This window comes from Polypterus senegalus, chromosome 1 (assembly GCF_016835505.1).
Source record: "Polypterus senegalus isolate Bchr_013 chromosome 1, ASM1683550v1, whole genome shotgun sequence".
NCBI lineage: Eukaryota > Metazoa > Chordata > Cladistia > Polypteriformes > Polypteridae > Polypterus > Polypterus senegalus.
Genome location: NC_053154.1, coordinates 339,665,656 through 339,685,242, shown reverse-complemented (window position 1 = coordinate 339,685,242; position 19,587 = coordinate 339,665,656). Strand labels below are relative to the sequence as shown.

The following is a 19,587-nucleotide window of genomic DNA, read 5'->3' as shown; positions in this document are numbered from 1 at the left end:
TTTTTAAACTCTCCTCGTTTGACTCGTCGTGGGGGGGGCATTGCCACTGTTTTTAAAAGTATGTTCTCGTGTCGGAGCCTTACAAGGGGTCCGTTTAGCAGCTTTGAACTTCAACTTTTCGAAGTGTGCAGCTCCCCTTCTTTGTTGTTTGCTGTGGTTTATAGACCTCCTGTAATTAATGATACTTTCATTTCTGAATTCTCTGATCTCCTGGCTGATATCACCCTCTCCCATGACAAAGTATTTATTGTTGGTGATTTCAACATTCACGTTTGTTGTCAATCGAAACCTTTGGTCAAAGACTTTTTATCACTATTGGACTCATTTGATTTTATCCAGCATATTAATACGCCAACTCACTCTGTCAGTCACACCCTTGATCTCGTTCTTACTCGTGATATTTCAGTGAATAGTATTGATTCATGTGATGTTTCTTTCACTGATCACTTTTCTGTAATGATGGATCTGCATATTACTGTTGATGTCCAGACTAATAGCTGTCCCCCACGCTGCTCGCGCTTTTTAAATTCTTCCATTATATCTGATTTTAAAACCATTTTCTGTAGTCTTTATATGCATGACCAAAATAATGATATCGATGATTCTGTCGTAAAATTTAATTCCTCCTGTAAAACGGTTTTAGACGCAATTGCTCCGCCCAAGATACGCAGTAATAAGGTAAGACCTGCTCCCTGGCTAAATGAAACTACGCGATCACTGCGCCGCGCCTGTCGAACTGCTGAACGGCGTTGGAAAAAAGATGGACTGACTATCTCTAAACAGATTTTCAGGACTTCTCTTTTCAATTTCCAGGCTGAAGTTAAAAAATCGAAACATGACTTCTTTGGCGATTTAGTATCCCGTCATTCAAAGAATCCTAGGGTCTTATTTAATTCAATTAATGCGGCCATTCACCCTCATTCTGTGATGGGATTAAATAGCACTGTTCATTCATGTGAGCAGTTTCTATCATTCTTTGTCAGCAAAATTGATACTATCCGCCGTGGCATTGTTCAAACTGGCTATGAACTTCCTACTGTTACTTGTGGTATTGTATTTGAATCTTTTGATCTTGTCTCACTTTCACATTTAAAAAGTACCATTGACACCCTTAAACCATCTCTCCAGCCTCTTGATATTGTACCACCACGCCTCTTAGTGGAAGCCTTTGATGTTTTGGGTCCACCTTTACTAGCCATTATAAATGATTCTATTAGTTCAGGGGTTGTGCCCTCATTTTTTAAACATGCTGCAGTCCGTCCCCGTCTAAAAAAGGAAGGATTAGATCCTGGAGTTTTACCCAATTGTTGTCCAATTTCCCAGCTGCCATTTCTGGCTAAAATTCTAGAAAAAATTATTTATAATCAATTGGTCGATCACCTTAACTCCAATAATTTATTTGAGACCTACCAATCTGGCTTTAGGCGTTATCATGGTATTGAAACGGCACTCCTGAAAGTGTTCAACGACATCTCTCTTATTACTGACTCAGGTGATGCGGCAGTCCTTGTCCTCCTTGACCTGTCCGCTGCCTTTGACACCATTGACCATCAGATATTGCTGATGTGGCTTGAACATAGTGTTGTTCTTAAAGGGGCCGCTCTTAACTGGTTCAGGTCATATCTAACTGGTAGACACTTTTCAGTGACTTTAAATTCCTTTTTCATCTACTGCTTCTCTTAAATATGGTGTTCCTCAGGGATCCATTTTGGCTCCTATTTTATTCTCTATATACCTTCACCCTATTGGAGCTATTTGTAGGAAATTTAACATTTCTTTTCACTGCTATGCTGATGATACTCAGGTTTATATTCCCGTCTGCAACTCTGCAATGAATCAACTGCACAACTGTCTGTCTGAACTAAGATCCTGGATGGCTAATAATGTTCTTCATCTGAATCAAAATAAAATGGAGGTGCTTATAGTGGGTCCATCAGCTAAAGCCCAAATTGGTCTTGGACTTCTCGGCTCTTTCTCTGTCTTTTACAAACCTCAAGTCCACAATCTTGGTGTTATTTTGATAGTAACCTCTCTTTTGAGAAACAAGTAATTCTGTAGTCAAGAGTTGCTTTTTCCAACTTCGTCTGTTAGGTAAGATCAAACCTTTTTTATCTTCTAGCTATCTTGAGAAAGCTACTCGTGCTTTTATGTTTTTATGATTACTGCAACTCGCTGTATTCTGGGATTAGCAAATCTCTGATATGCAGGTTACAGTTGGTCCCGAATGCTGCAGCTCGCTTTCTGGTTGGGAAAGAAAGTCTGATTCTGTTTCTCCAATCTTAGCTTCTTTACACTGGCTGCTGCCTGTCAGTTTTCAAATTGATTTTAAAATCGTGTTTCTAGTTTTTAAATCTTTACATGGCTTTGCTCCTGCCTATTTATCTGAATTGTGTGTTTTACACCAGCCATGTAGAGAGTTTAGATCTTCTGGTCAGTTGTCTCTTGATGTCTCTCATACCGAGTGTCAAACTAAGAGGACACACAGGGCTTATGTAGCCTCGCCTGTGAAGCTCTTTACCTCGTCACATAAAGGAGTCGTCAACAAATCAAAACGAGATTAAAGACTCATTTCTATTCACTTGCATTCCATGACCTTCAGTAATACTCATTGTGATTATGTAATCTTACTTCTGTTTGTTATGTATCTTATTTTATGTTCATATATTTTATTTCTATTTATGTTTTTATGTTAAATTGTTTTTTTTTTCTTTTATTCTATTATTGTAAAGCACTTTGGCCGCAGCATTACTATGTTTTTTAAATGTGCTATATGAATAAATAAATTGTCATTGAATTGACATTGACAAATTGACTCATCTGAAGGGTGTCAGTGAAGTTCACAGCTGTAGTTCAAATCTAAATGTGTTTACAGTACGTGGTGTTCTGTCCTTGTGCCACTAGGTGGGGATAGCGGGCTGTGAAAAACAGAAGAAGAAAGGAACAGAAACGGGAAGTTTTAGTCTGTTAGCGGCTTTCTATTGTTGGATTAAATGTGTCGTCTGTGGACTCTGAGTCATCTCATTTTACATCGTGACAACTTAACACAATAATTATTATATTTAGGGATGAATGCAGTCTTTAATATTAGGAATACAAATAAAGAAAAACATAAAAACAGACAGCCAGACAAATCAGTGGGATTGATGTTTAAATGAATTAATATGTGCAAATAAACAGAATTAACAGTGGAATCTGAAATCAACAATTTCCCCTTTGTATTTATTCAGGCATCTTTTTAAACATGAAAGTCACATAAATCTGATCTTTTAATTCTTTAAAGATAAAAATAAAATATTTTCTCAGATACACGTCATTGAAATTACTTTTCTTAAAAAATCAAGTAGCTTAAGTCTTGACATAACTTTTCAAGTTTTCTTCATCTACACAAACAAGTGCATGAAGTTCCATCTGATGGCATATCTGGTGGCCTTCCTCAAAGTCACACCTCACCTGTCACACTTTGTTCTGCTGCTTTTCTGTGTCACGTATTTCACTATCCTGGTGTGAAAATTCAACATACAGCAAAGGTTTTATTCATTCATGTTGAACCTGACAGCTTCTTCTTCCAAAATGTTCCTCCAAGAAAGGAGAAGACGGGCAAACATTCAAGTTCAGGTTTAGTGACAAGTGTGCAGATTACAGGAAACTCTGACTTGTCTGCTTGACAAACACGAACATCACGTTTAGAGTTTCATTAACATGTGAGAAAGTCAAAGATACGAACAGTAAGACCACCGACATGTGTGTGGTGTGCAGACGAGAGCAGTGACTGTGATTAGTGAGAGGAAGAGCATGAAGATCACGCTGATGACACGAGTTTATCTACAACTCTAATGTCACTCAGCAAATCTCATCAGTGACGTCAACTTTCATACTGCAGGCTGACGTGTATTTATAGAGGCTTCTGTTCAACAAATGTAACTTTATTATTATTATTATTATTATTATTAAAGCCCCCAAGTGGCCCAGTGTCTCACAGCTCCTAATTTCAATTCCCAGCATGCTCAGCGTCTCTGTGGAGTTAACGTGTTCTCCTGGTGTCACATGACTTTTCTCCCAGTTCTCCCAGTCGCACATCCCCTGGTCACTGGTAACACCAGACAAACACACTTGCAGCTCTGTCCCTGACTCTATTTGAGTTCATTTATAAATGACAGACAAAGTGACATTTCTGAGTCTCACATACGCCTTCACACTCAAATGCACAATAAATAAACTGATTCAGACGAGGACTGGATTAATGAACTTGGGTCCATTTTTAATTATTTTAATTACACTTCATGACCACAAGAGGTGCCATTCACACACAATTCTGTATTCTGTTGTCATTTTTAATTGTTCTGATTTGTGTGAAGTCGTCCATTTTGTAATTCTGTTTCTTCAGTTCTTTTCCTCACGTCTAGCACTCTGTTCAGTAATTAAACTTATTATTGTCATTTCTGTCACACACTCCGACTCCAGCACTGCAACAGACCACCTGTGTGTGTCACTGAAATGACGTCGAGTCTGCCGGAGGTTCAGGACTGTGAGGTGGACCCTCAGAGAAGTTCACGAGAAGCCATTTTCTTACAGAGGACAGCGCCGTGTCACCTCACTGATGTCGATGATTTCTTTTTGTAATTCCTGCCTTTCTTTATTTCATTTGACGTCCCTTTCTGTTTTATTTCATTTCATCACAAACTCATCTCAGTGTTGATGAACTTCTCAGCAGACTTACAGTGTTGTGTATTTCAGTCCACGTTTAACAATAGAAGTATATAACGCTAGATAGGAATTCATGTTTGTCTGATCGGTGGTCTTGTAGTAGCACAGTGATTGGTGGTCCGGCCTTCAGCTCTGGTGTCACAGGTTGGTTCTTATCCGTGTTGCCCCCCACATTGACAGCCCCCTGTGACCCTGAATTAGATAAGCGAGTTACAAAATGGACGGTGGTCTCGATATTCAGGGTCTCAGATTTCTTCTGCTCAGCTCACACTCTTCATGTCTTTTAATGTCACAAAGTGGTCACCTCAGGGTCATCAGGACTGACCACCAGCAAGTGACGTCACACGACGACTGAAGAAAACCAATCCAGTGCTGTGGAGAACACGACCATCTTTGTTGAATTCCTCTTTGAATGTCAAATTAAAGACGCGCACTCAGGATTTCTGTTCATTCTCAGACCCTCAGATTCATATTTGATTATGGAGCCGACGCTTTGATCCGAAGCCATTTAAAAATCTCAAGTGTTCAGTCCTGATGTCTCATTAAACACAGAAATCCTGAAAATGAAAATCAGACGAGCAGCAAACAGCAGGACACCTCAGGGGGGCTTTGAGTTCGGTGGTCTAAATGTTAAAGAAAGTCTCCATCGGCTTTGTGCTTCTCAGAGACGGACAGACGACATTAATACAGAGGGGTCAGTGTGTGCGCAGGGGGCAGATGACCAGAGGGGCCGCGTTTTTACCACCGTCATTAAATTCAGGATTGAAGTACGGATAGAGGGGCTCAGTGAAGGAGTCTGTGAAGGTGTAGAGGTGAGAGCGGGACTGGGCATTGTAAAAGGAGACCTGACCTTCATCATAGTCCAGAAAGACCCCCACTGTCTGGGGCTTCACTCTCAGAGGTAGAATCACAGAACTGTAATCAAAAGCCTTGTACTCGTTCTCATTCCTCAGACACACAGTCCAGTATCCATTATCTGGGCTCACTGTAATCTCCCCCTTCCTGTTGACCGACTCTCTGGCAACTCCTAAATCCCAGTTAGTCTTCCCCCCGACCTCCACCTCCCAGTAGTGTCTCCCTGACGTGAATCCTTCTCTGGCCAGGACAATAGGATAGCGGTCAAACCTCTTTGGATTGTCTGTCACTCTCTGCCATGTGTCTGTGTCTCTCACTTCTTTCCCGTCTTCAGACACAATGAGCCACTGATTTGCAGTCTCAGGGTCAAAAGTGACATCAGCTGAGGAGAAGAAGAAGAAAAGAGGAAGACGTTAGGAAATCAGGGGACTTGAGGAAGACAACAACACATTTACACTCCTTGAAGGACCTGAACATTAAAAAGACAAAGACGTCAAACAGCACGTGTTCAGTTCTCAGCCCACCAAGCCCCTCGTGTGTCTCTCTGTGTCACTGCTCGGCCCCCCGTGTAGTCGCACCTCTGACCTCCTCCATTTTAACTTCATTTAACCCTAAAGAGCCTGATCACCACGCTGTGAACATTTTAATAAAAGACGAATCACACAGCGAGGATTTGTTAAAGACACAAACAAGAAGACCACGAGTGAGGCCTGGCACTCGTTCACAGACTCACCAGCAGCTCTCAGACTTGTCATCACTAACCTGAGGGTCTCATGTCCCCCCTGGCCTGTTGTCCTCCTGTTCCTGTCATTCCTGTCCACTTTGTTTCATTTTGTTCTGCTCTGCTCTGCTCTGCGGTGACTCTGTCACTTTTCTCGTCCTTACACTGAGTTGGTGGCCTTTTATTTAGCAGACCCTCCACTTTATGTTTCTCAGTTCCTTGTCAGAAGTGACAATGGGGGGCACTGAATTTATGACACTGAATCTAACAACACAAGATGGCCGCCTGTCAGTGATGAGGATGAAGTGTCACAAGTCATCAGTCAGCAGGGACACCATGTGACCGGTAAGTACAGGTGAGGGGGCTTTAATAAGGAGAGGACATTCAAGGTGACAACACTGATAGTGATGACAAAGGACAGGACAGCAGGACAAAACACAAAGTGGCACTAAAGAGGGGACAGGACTGGACACTGAGGGGCTGAGAATGGACAGCGGGCCCTTTGAGGACTCAGCAGCACTCAGTTTACTTTAAAAAGAGCAAATGTTGGGAGTGAAAACCTCAAGTGTGTCCTCAGTGTTGTCATCTCACAAATACTTCAACATCGACATGCTGGAAATGTGGGCCTGGAGAAAGGGTCTGCACTGAAACACAAGAGGGTCCTAAGTGACAGAAGGGACATCATGGAGTCTTTAAGTAGCAGGATTAGTGACAATGACATGCAGTGCTAATCGGTACGAGACCACCGAATCAAAGTGACCTTCTGAGAATAAAGTCTACAAGACAAACGAGCGTCCTTTGTACCGAGGAAGACATCTGAGGAGTTGTGTCTGCGAGGAGGGTCCGGTCTTTAGTTCTGTCTTTACTGACTTGTCTGATGTTCTTGGAACACAAAATAAAGTAATGTCCGCCTGCCAAGGAGAATCCAGCTGTTTATGACAGAGGACTGTTTAGTGAACTTCATAGGAATAAGAGAACTAGCGATATTCAAAGAGACCACCAGGGGGCAGTAGAGGCTGAGGTCTTAACTAGCAGCTCATCTGCCTTTAAACACACAGAACAAGCAGCCATCCATTGTCATAACCTGCTTATCCAGGGCAGAGTCGAGGGGCAGATGGAGCCGATCACAGCAGGCATCAGGGCAAGGCAGGAACAACCCATGGACGGGACGCCAGTCCATCAGCGGGTAAACACTCAGACACACATCAGGGCTAACTGACGTCACGGACCACCTAACCTGCATGTCTTTGGAGCACACGGAGGAGACCCTCACAGTCACAGGCAGAACATGCAAACTCCACACAAGGAGCCCCCAGGATGTGAACCCCAGTGTCCTTACTGGGAGATGGCAGTGCTACCACTGTGTCACCATGTCACCCACACAGAGGGACCTCAGCCATTAACTGAGACCTGGGGGACAGTCACAGAGCTCACAAGGTGCTGCTTGTCATGGTCATGAAGGTGACACGTTTAACATGAAGACACAAAGACTACAGACACAGAAAATGAGAATTTCATGACCAGCTTATCAACCGTACCTGCTGAGCTGCATATTCTCCTCCATTCTGTAAAATAAGAAATAAAGAAATAAACTTAATGAGTCCAATAAAGAGTGAGACTTGAAAGACCCCCAGAGACCCCAGTTCAAATATTGTACCTGCATTGGTGACGCGTTGTGACTTTTCTGCAGAAGAAGAGAGCTGCGTTACTGAGTGAATAATCAGGTGGGTCAACTTAACACATCATCTCTTCAGTTCTCACTCGCTACTTTCATTTACTTTCATTTTCCTCTTCTGAAGTCTTAAATTATCTTTGCATTTCAAATTTCCCTTCATAAAGACCCCTTATAATAGACAGCAGAACAATGGACATGACAATAGCTGGAGTGCCAAGCACAGACTGAAAGTGGATTTGCAGAATTAACAGCCTACTGGCCTTTGGCTTTGAATCTGCGCAACGTCTGATGAAGAAGGAACAGAATTATTTATGATTATTAGGAGTGGAGGTCCTACTGTGAGACTTCTGACCGTGTCCTCGTGACCACAGAAACACAGAAATGAACGCTGCAGGTGTAATTGTGTGACTGCAATACAATAAGACACGTGCCAGAAGACCCTCGTCTTGACCAGTTTGTCTCCTACTGATGGCCTTGCTATTTGTCTTCTCCATTGTCAGTTCAAATGGCTCCTCAGTGCCAACTGTCTGAGTGTCGGTGACCAGAAACAAACTGCTGTGTGACCTGAGACATCAGAGTGACAGTGGAGGACTGAACTTCTATCAGGTGACATGTGATGCCCACTTCACGGGGTCCTGCTCACTCTTAGGGGTTCACAGTTAAAATAATGAGGTGAATCCAAATGTGAGGACAGAAATCCAAATGTTTAATAATCAGACTGAGTGGAGCAGACGGAGCTTTAGAATAAAAACAACAGCAAACAAAGGATAAGGAGGACTCTTGTGTTGTGTCCAGTACTACTGAGGTAGGGTCTGAGCCCCAGGACCCTCAAACTGATGGACCAACGTTAAGAAGAGTGGACTAAAATAAAAGAAGAAAATGAGAAGAAAACACAAGGCACCTTACTGAGTGGCGTAAATAAGATCTGAGAGGACAGCACAGTGGGCACCTCAGGGTGTGTGTGAGCTAAGAACGTTCAAACAGTTCTTATAAAATACTGATTCACTCTCAGACATGGAATCCAATACAAATCATATTCATAATAATATTATCAGGAAAGCATCCTTAGACTCCAGAATGTTTCTTAGCAAAGTGCCTCTACTTGGACTTGTCATTTCTAGCACTAATGTTTCACGTTCTTATTGTGTCCCTTGAATTACTAAACTCTCTCCCTCCATTTAAATCTTTAACAGTTTTATTTTGCATTTTAATACAAAGAAGAAAAATCTTTTCTTACCAATTTCCTTGTGCAGGAACCATATAGGAAGGAATCCAACTGTAGACAAAAAGAGAAGAACAAAGTGAACATTTGAGAAGAGAAGTGGGACTGACAACACCAGTCTCTCCATGGATGAAGGACACCTCAGATGAATATTTATATATACTGTATATTGTGAACGTCATACCGGATGGAGTGGCGTCACAACTGGGGTGAAGGCTGATACTTTGTCCAGCTGGGAGGCCACAATGAAAGGCTGTGCCACCTGCCCAGGATGGCTTTTGGTTCTTGTCCTACGCGTGGTGGAAATTTAACAGATGGACGGGATGAAATATCAAGGACAATACAGCCTACAATATGAGGGACGGCAGTGATCCACTGGCTCAGTTCATATGACTTGTAGTTCAGAAGGGCAATCCTGCCAGGGTCTGTGTCTGCCACCAGAGGGCACTTCCATAAGAGAGCCTACAGTACCTGATCATGTGACCCCCATATGTGCTTTCAGAATGCAATGTGATGACACCAGAAGTACACCAGGGTCCAACATACAAGAGAGCGTCTCCTTCACTTGGAGAGTCAGAGTTGGGAGGAAGAGGATGACACTCACTAAGGAGGAGCAGAGGGAGACAATAAAGCACTTATTTGACGTATTGTTTAAAGTAAGAGTTGTGAGGTGTTGTCATGTAATAAAACATGTTATGTTATCCTCCGTTGGTGTCTGACGTGGTTGTATCTGCTGTTCAGAGCTCTGGGGCACCTCTAGTGGCCAAAAAATATACAGCAATATGTCTGCTTCTGAGGTTGACTAGGGACATTGTCACAAGTGAAGACTTTTCAGGTGACATACGTTACATACGATACCATATTTATATGTAACCTTTAGGGGAAATGACAGAGATGTACGATTTAGGAGATCATTGTTACGCAGATGACACTCAAATCCATATTGGGGTAAACTTCCACCACTACTCTCCTCACAAACTGACTCCATGAAACAAAGTCAAGGGTGCAACAGACGTTCCTTCAATCAAATTGCTTAATGACTGAGATCTTTAATGGGTCCTTCTTCTGTGCAAAAAATAAATCATTTGAGTTCATCTGTTGATAGAATTCTGTTATCACCTACCATTAATGTCTGTGACCTTGGAGTTATTTATGACAGTCAGCTCACGTTTGATGCACACATTAAAAACATTACTAAAATGTATTTGTTTTATCAGCACAAGACTGCAGGACCTGAATATTTCAGTTACTATCTGCTTCTGAAAAGAGAATTCATGTCTTCATCTAAGGCCCTTCATCATTGAGATTATTGCAATGCTCTTCTCTTTGGTCTACCAGCAAATTCTCTTAAGAAGCTCCAGTGTGTGCAAAACTGTGCTGCTCAGACTCGTACCCATACGTCACTGAACCGTCACATCACCCCTGTACTGGCGTCACTGCACTGGCTCTCTGCTCACAAACACGTCACATTTAAAACTCTCATTCTAACACACAAAGAAGTCCACGGCACAGCCTCTTGTCACATCTGTGGCCTCATCAGACCCTCCATTCTGCTGGCTCTTTGTCACTGCAGGAGGAAACGTCAAGTCATGGAGGATGAGAACTTGATTTACAGAATCTAATGACGTTCTGATTGACTCTCCGACTTTGTTTGGATTTATTACTGGATGTCACAAATTGGTTTTTACTTTGTTATTTGCTACTTGTGCGGTGGGCTGGCACCCTGCCCAGGGTTTGTTTCCTGCCTTGCACCCTGTGTTGGCTGGGATTGGCTCCAGCAGACCCCCGTGATCCTGTAGTTAGGATATAGCGGGTTGGATAATGGATGGATGGATATTTACTGCTTACTTTATACTTTTTATTCTTCTTATCTTGCTATGCCTTATTGCACTCTGGTTCAAGAAATGTGTGTTACAAATAAAATGTGCTATTATTATTATTATTATTATTATTATTATTAGTGAACATGCTGGCACAGAGGTTGGCACTGTTGCCCAGCCCAGTCAGTGAACATACTTCTCTTCTGTCTGCGTGGCTTTCTCTCTGATGTTCATTCCAAAGAAGTACAATAAATATATTAAGAGTATTAGTGTGAGTGTGTGTGTGTGTGTGTGTGAGTGTGTGTGTGTGTGTGTGTGTGTGTGAGTGTGTCTGTGTGTGTGTGTGTGTGTGTGTGTGAGTGTGTGAGTCACAGACTGGCACCTTACAAATGGATTTCTACTGTCGTGTGTCAACTCTCTGCTACCGTTAATTGGAATCAGAAAACAGATGAATGAATTTTAGATTCAAAATCATAAAATAAATTTTAAAAGCTGTTTATTTTTCATTGTTTTTTGTTTCCTTCCCTATTCACACATGAAGCACCAACACAAAGGAGACACACAAGACTTCACTGAACGTGGTGGGCCACATTGGCTCAATGCTGACCATTTTCAAATCGTCTCCTCTTCACATTCAGGCTGGCCGGCCTGATCTCCCATTTTGAATTTCCTGACCAGTTCACGTTTATTCAGTCACACCAAGGCCTTCACTAATTGAACTGCTCAGATATTCATGGACTCTGAAGACCCCTGAGAAGCCACCTCACCATCACAGGAGACAGATGAGCAGTGGCCAAGTAGAAAGAGGTAAATCAGCACAAGTCGAGCTCATCAGACCAGTCCTTGATCAGAGTGTCTCATATCTACAGCCCTGTGCTGACTCACGACTAGAGAGAGGACTAAATGTGTAATGGAGGAGCCATTTGGCACTCAGCGCACACGTGACGTTAGGTTTGTCAGCCCACAGCACTCAAACTCCAGGTCAGCTCCTGGTATGATGTCTCCAGTGGACAGTCTGCATGTCCTTCCATTGTCAGTGGATTTCCAATGTGGACTCCTACAGCCGCTAACTGTGAATTGTGTGATCAAAATACAAACTGACTGACACGTCTCAGGATTCACCGATGACAGTAAAAGCCACAAAGGAACTGAAATCAAACTGTACTCACCTATTGAATCATATCTGGTGTTTGTTTCTAGGGAAGACAAAAAAGAACATAAAGATGAATTATTTATGAATAACGTTACCATTTACTGAGCAGTCAGTCTGTTCTGATGTCGATGTGAGATCTTCTGTCCTCACCTCTCATTCTTCTCCATTGAATGACCAGCAGGGGAGTCACCACTAAGCAAAGAACCAACAAGACGCAGAAAGCCACCAACCAGCCAGAGACCCCTGAAGAGAAACCTGCAAAATGAGGGGAAGACGTGTGAGTCTGTGAGACAGGAATGAGGTTCAGGTGAGGAAAACACAGAAGAATCCATCAAGTGGGACTCCTTCATGCTAAGGGAGCATCATGAGACCCTGCATTTACACCACAGATGATGTGCTCCTGTAGCTGGAGCCTGGGACCAAACACACCTTCACAGCCATGTCATCAGCGTGTCCATCAGCCCTCTCATTCTCCATCATTAATTATCCAGTATCTCACCTCCATTAATGTCCACTCAGTGTCGTTCTCCTCCAGTGTTTGTCTCCTACGTCTTTTAATCTACACGTTTACTTTTCATTTCTTTGAATCACGTGACACAGATATATATGGAGGTCCACTCCTAGACTGAGTCACAACTGAATTTTCTATTTTTCTATTTTCACGATGGCCTTGTCTCAAAGTCGCACTGCTAGCCAACTGTACCTGACATTGTAGATTTGTTCACGTGTGTGTGGTGATGTGAATTCCTGTATTTCAAAGTTCCAACTCTTATTCATATTTCATTTCCACTTATGGATCTTTTCTTTTAATGTGCATATGGCACATCGTTTAATACTACATTAGTTACTACATTGATTTTCCAGGTAATTAGTAAATGGGAGCCTAGCTTTTAGAGCTGATCTACAAATATGTGCTTTAGTGCCACATTCTGTGTAAAAATAAAGTGCCAATGCTGCTAGTGCCACACTATTCAATGACGTACTGTAGATGCCAAGTCCGGAGTGCCAGTCTGGCTTTGGTGCTTTACTTCTCATCAGACAGCTGAACACGTTGTACTCCTCCTTCACCGGGAGGACGCTGCTCACTCTCAGAAGACCCTCGAGTCCCGCTCTGACTTTATTGTGGACTGTGGCGTCCGTCTGCCCCATTCATGCCCCTCCAGGTGACTTCTGGTTGGGGTTCCACTTCTCCGAGCTGCACTCCAGTTGGGTCTTCTGGCCTTCAGTGGAGCTCATAGAAATGGAGGGCTGAGCACCTAAAACTAATGAAACACAAAAGAGTGGAAGATCAGTGAAGAAGAAGAAGAAACACTTTAACATCAGCTGACATGGCATACGGTTAGGAATGAACTGCTCAAATAAAGGAATTTGGTTGTTTTAGTTTGGAGTGCAGGCTTTGATTTTATTTTGTTTGACTTGTTTCTGATCATTTTATTTATTGCTCATATTTAATGAAACTTGGCAGAGCGTCAGTTTGTAAATGCTTGGGACCAACTGAGGTAAGTTGGCAGGTTTGTAGACTTTGAGGGCATTTCTTTGAATGTCTTCACACTCATAAATAAAGAGACCAGCTATTGAAATATTACTGGCCTGGACCTGAGGAGTTTGTCACCTCAACAGTCCTACAAACCAGAGGAGCAACACCTTTGACCTCTGGACTCCAATTCCTTGGCATGCTGTCTGTGCTGGGAGGCTTCTCAGGTGACCTGCTGTCACACTTGATGTCCCACCTGATGGCGTCCAGTGTCAAGTTTTAGACAGGGTCTTAACCCACTTTAGGTGTAGTTTAACCATCTGTGATCTTCTGGTGATTTTTAAATATTATAATTGTGTATATTTCATTGTTTGTGTCCTTATGTATGTTATGTTTATAATCTTACTCTGTTTATTACTTACCTGTTATGTTTTAGCATATCTAGTTATACACCTTATATCATTTATAGAGTTTCAGGGCTGCAGGACCACCTCAGATGATGTTTGTTTGTATCACACAATGTTACTGATTCAAGGTTTTCTCATTTTTAATGGTATGTTTGTATTTTATTCTGGTTTGTCAACTTTTATTTTACTTCAGTTCTTTGTATATTCTGTATTTGTCTTTATTTAGTGTTTGTTTCCAATGTCATATATTCTCAGTTGTTCTTTCTGTGAAGAGCTTTGATAAGGAGGAATGTATGACATAAATACATTGTTTCATTATTATTATTATTATTATTATTATTATTATTATTATTATTATTATTATTATTATTATTATTATCTTCCTTATCTCATCATGGGACCCAGTCACTCATACTGCCCAACTTTAACATCACCAGTTAAACCAATTCATAGTCTTTCTATTTGAAAGGAAAATCATAAAACTCAGAAGAAAAGTCAAACCTGATGACTGAGTCATTGTGCCATCCCATAATACAACTAGAAACAAAAATTGTAAATCCCAAATGCACACTGACCTTCAACAGTGAGTGAGACCTGAGTCTCCTCTTCTCTTTGTCCAGAGTACACAAGACACTTGTAGAGATGTTCATCAGAAACACGGACATTTCTGATTATTAGAGACACGTTGCCATTCTTGAGGTTGTCTCTGCTCAGAGTTCTTCTTGTGTCACTCTGTCTCCCGATATTGTAATTGGTGTATAACAGCTCTGGTGACCTGAAGTCCGTTGTAAACCACCTCACTTCAAAGGCCTCAGCATTAAGCGCTGGTGAGAGGGAGGCTGGCAGGACCACATCTTCACCGACATAAGTGACGACGGGCTTAGAAGGACCAACAACGATGAAGCTGTCTGGAAAGAGAACCACAAGAGTGGAGTGACGACCAGGATGTGATTTGTAAATTAGAAAAAATGACAAAAGTTAATGAAAACCATGTTAGCCTACTCATAAATGGTTCATTATAATTTCATCTTTCTGACTTCTTGTAGAATAAACTGTCCTTAAATTATTTTTCTAGGTTTAAACTATTGCAAGCCATAAAACAAAAAACAATTACATTGTTTCTCTTAATTTTTGGACAAAACAGCTTACAAATAAATAAATAAATATTCTATGTAAAGAGACTTGCTTCTGCTGAACTTTTCTATGAAGATAAATGTGTAAATAAATAGTACGAAACATTTACTACACCTAAACATTAAGTAAATATAGCCAGCCATCCATACCTGCCCAGGAGATATCTGTGTTGTGTAGAAACAATAAGATAAGAAGAGTCCATCGCATCTGAAGGTTCATGGCTGAAACACAAAGAAGAGCTCATTGTACCTGTGAAGTCAGCTCCTCTGACAGACTGGTGTGTAAAACAACTCACAGATAAAACTGCGTCATCTACACTTCAAATGACAGGAGCAGAGACCACCATTTATATCATTTGTGTTTACGTGTTAATAACCCCGGGGCTTTAACTGACATTCTTTACTTGATTTACTGCCAGCACACTTTGGTGGACATGAAGCTTTTTGACTTGACTCTCAGCTCTTTTATTTTATTATTTCTATTTATTACCTCATTGATCTTTACAATAAGCGCACTCTCTCATCCCAGTGAACTCACAGTTCTTCACTTATCTATCCATCCATTATCCAACCCGCTATATCCTAACTACAGGGTCACGGGGGTCCGCTGGAGCCAATTCCAGCCAACACAGGGCACAAGGCAGGAAACAAACACTAGGCAGGGCTCCAACCCACCGCAGGGCACACACACCCAGATCAAGCACACACCAAGCACACACTGGGGACAATTTAGGATCACCAATGCACCTAACCTGAATGTCTTTGGACTATGGGAGGAAACCGGAGCACCAGGAGGAAACCCACACAGACACGAGCAGAACATGCAAACTCCACACAGGGAGGTCTCAGGTCTCCTTAGTGCGAGGCAGCAGCGCTACCCACTGTACCACCGTGCCACCCTTCACTTATCTAGTTTGGTTTTAATCATTTCTACCACAATGGCACAGGAATGACACTCTGTCATCAAACTGGCAGACATCAGTGGTACAGCTGTGGTCTGTCACATCCACCTTTGCCTTATTGTAGCCCCTCAAAACACAAGTGCATCAGACTGGCCCACCCAGTGGTCACCAACTGGAATTTGTTCTCCTCTTCTGTCGTTATTGTTATGGACTGGTGAGTCCTAGAAAGTATGAGATTCACTTTAGAGAGATGACCAGCAGATGAAAGAGGAAAGCAAAGCCGTTATGAATGTAGGAGGACATTTCACAAATAAAGAACTGAGGCCAGCAAAACAAAAAAAGGGGAAAGAAAAAATGTGAGGTGAAATGGAAAGAAGTTCAGAAGCCTAAAAAACAAATGGTGCCTCCTTCGGCTATACGGTATTAAAGGTATTTGTGAAAGGTATTCCTTTGCTCTATATAAATATAATTTTCAAGCTGGACATCATTATTTTATACCAGAAGAATTGTGACATCGAGTGACGTGTCACCAGTAGTCATAGAATGGACAATGAAAATCTGCTGTCAACACAACATGGTGGTAATCAAGTCACAAAATGATACAAAATCTCTAAATAAAAATAAAAACATTGAGAAACACAGTATGCACAAAAACTAAACCTATGAAAGTGCAAAATTGATGGCCTAAATTCAGGTAACAGTTTATTAACTATAAAGGTCTACCTTGGGTTGGTTGCCATTTTATTCATGAAAGTCACAGACATTGCAGTTTGCCCAGAAGTGACAATCCTGATCTTTTAAACGCCTCTTTGAACTCAGACAGGCCTTCAACACTCGACATCTCCAGCGTCAGATCACACAGCCTCATTGGACTGGCACAACTGGTTCTCTCTCTTAGTGATTTCTCTTTCTTATTTAACATTCATTTTTCAGCCAATTCAGTGGAGTCTTTTACAGATCACAGACATGAGACCTCCAGTAAACGTGCTCATATCTTTGCTGATTGAATGTAATATTGTTGTTCATTTCACACTGGCTGCTATGCTGTATATGATGTTCATGTTTATTATGCTAGCAATGCCATTTGATACTAAACTTAGGTACAGGACTTCATTAACTAATTCATTCATTTCTAGCTTTCTCTCATGTGTACTCCTGATGTGTCTTCACCGCCCACCATTTCATGAAACACAAGACTCCCAGTTGTGCCAGTAGATCCAGTAATCAAACCAAAAAGGAGAGCCTGACAGCCCAGTTGTTCTCTGCTTATTTCTACTTTCATCCTAACACACCCTGATGACACCGTAAACTGTCTGCACTCCTGTTTCCCCGTTCATGATTATCAGCACAAAGCACAGTCAGATCTCATAATAAGTTTGAATCATCACACCTACATTTCTAGGAGTGACAATATGCTGGAGACGATCAGTTCTTTATCTTTTGAATTGAAGGAGCTGAAGGAGCCTGTGGTGGAGCTGAGGCTAACCTACATCTGTAAAATCCTGATCAATGTTCATAATGTTCATTAATGTTTGTTGTGGTGGTCTTGACTTGAGTTACTTTTACTGGTGAAAACTCAGGGTGGACAAGCTAATTCATGACAGCACCCTGATCTCAAATGAAGGCCTTCTGCTCTGCTCATGGCTCCTTCACTAAACACACACTTCATCTGCACGACCTCAATGTAAACTTGTGTAGCATAAGCCAGTTACACGTTACTGAGTGAGTGAGCCTCCAAATTACAATTCTTATCACTCACAACCTAAGGATTCATTAACAACAGCAATGCAATAAACGTCCATAATGTCTCCACTTACTGCTTTCACTTTGTTTTCTCTCCACTCTCACCGTTTAGAGCTCACACAGCACGAGGATTTGTCCTTCATCAGCGGTCTGTGAACTTCATGTACAATATGTCAGTCTTTCATGTTCTTAATGTCTTATTAGTCTGTAGAAGGAGAAGATAGCGTGGAATAAAATAAAAGGAGTTGTGTAAAGTGTTCCTCCTCGGATTAATTTCTCTTTCGTTTTTAAATGGCAGCCTGCCAACACTGACACACCTGAGTCTTAAAGAGACAGAACCACATTAAAATAAAATGGCCTGTGACATGGCCTCTCGTTGTCCATAGCGGGTACTTGATATTATTAGACTCAGAAGACTTGTGGGGGGAGTTCCCTTGGCATGCACCCCTTCAGTAGCACAAACGGTGCCCCCTTCTGTACATATCGTGGACTTTAAGGAGCACATAGCCCTTGTTGTGCACACCTTTACATTCATGAATGGCGCCCAGCAGGTCACAGCGCTCACTCAGTGCCATCTGAATTCAAGGAGCAGCTTCCTGTTATTATCAGGAGCACACGCTCTTAAACTTTATAGATGGCACCCTTCAGATGGCTGTCTGTGTTGCCTAATGGACTGACCTGCTCTGACGTCAGTCGCACATTAAACACGAGCTCATTTCTTACTGTTTATCAAAAACAATGGAGAACAACAGGCAATAAAAGATGAATAGTTGAATAAAAGCATTGCTTTCTTTCTAAGGTCCATCCTTATAATAAGAACACCTCTGAGTCTGTCAGACTGGGGAGTCGTATCATTGATAAAGTTTTATTTAATTATCTTTCAGAAATGCTTAACCATTCACTGGTGTTTTATGTTGTGGATTTTAGTTTCTTTTTTTCTTCACATTATTCTTCACAAGATTGCTCTCGGCCATGGCTGGGCTATTATATGTTCATTGGTTTCAGCAGCGCCTTGGTGCTCCACGCTTTCTGACTGGTCAGGTTTCTTGACTCCATTGGTGAATCTGGGGGTCAGTTCAGTTACCACAAGTTAAATATGGATGCTCCCTGAAATCCAGTATCCCTTGGTGGATAATTTCAAGTAAAAGATTATCTTTGATTGAGTAACAGTCTGTAGTACTAGGGTGTGGCACCATGTTAGCCATTATGGATGTGGTGAGAAGTTAAGCAAAATGACCCCTTTTATTGGCTAACTAGAAAGATTACAATATGCAGACTTTCGAGGTAACTCAGGTCTCTTCTTCAGGCGCGTTGTAATCAAAGTGTGTGTGTAATCAATGACATCTCATCTGAAGAAGGGGCCTGAGTTACCTTGAGGGGTCATTCTGCTTGACTTCTCAGCATATTGTGTAATAGTTAGAGGTACAAATCAGTCCAAAATCAGGCCGTTACGTGTTTGATTTTAGTTCCATTGATTTCTGTTTTGTGTTCTCATGTTAACGTCTCCCAGTTTAGGTGCTCACAATAATCCATGGGACCTCGTTCTTCTCAGTTGATTGTATTTCAGCCAGTACTTCTCTGGCTGGGTTTGAATTCTTGTGTTAAGTCTTTGTTGTTCATTTTTGAGTCTTTAATTTATGTTAATGTCACCTTCCTTTATAATTTGCTGTATTCCCTATGCCTGTGTTATGTTCCTCGTGTTTTATGAGTGTTTCCTCCACAGGCCCATCACAACAAGTGACTGTCCTCAGCCCTATAAAAGCAGGGACAACCCACAA

At 41.7% G+C, this 19,587-nt stretch overlaps 2 protein-coding genes across 2 annotated transcripts; both read right to left on the bottom strand.

Moving 5' to 3' along the window:
- Positions 1 to 4,233: 4,233 nt before the first annotated feature.
- Positions 4,234 to 13,299, bottom strand: LOC120518976 (E3 ubiquitin-protein ligase TRIM39-like). The gene is made up of 7 exons (XM_039742060.1): positions 13,134 to 13,299; positions 12,301 to 12,405; positions 12,167 to 12,193; positions 9,193 to 9,231; positions 7,938 to 7,964; positions 7,819 to 7,845; positions 4,234 to 5,941 (listed from the first exon to the last, which is right to left on the bottom strand). Exons 1-7 carry the CDS (start codon positions 13,297 to 13,299, stop codon positions 5,400 to 5,402), a joined length of 933 nt encoding a protein of 310 aa, XP_039597994.1. The 3' UTR covers positions 4,234 to 5,399.
- Positions 13,300 to 18,080, bottom strand: LOC120518899 (butyrophilin subfamily 2 member A2-like). The gene is made up of 4 exons (XM_039741952.1): positions 17,915 to 18,080; positions 15,315 to 15,386; positions 14,607 to 14,939; positions 13,300 to 13,412 (listed from the first exon to the last, which is right to left on the bottom strand). The coding sequence occupies exons 2-4, from the start codon at positions 15,382 to 15,384 to the stop codon at positions 13,300 to 13,302; spliced, it is 516 nt and encodes a 171-aa protein (XP_039597886.1). The 5' UTR covers positions 15,385 to 15,386; positions 17,915 to 18,080.
- Positions 18,081 to 19,587: the final 1,507 nt, after the last annotated feature.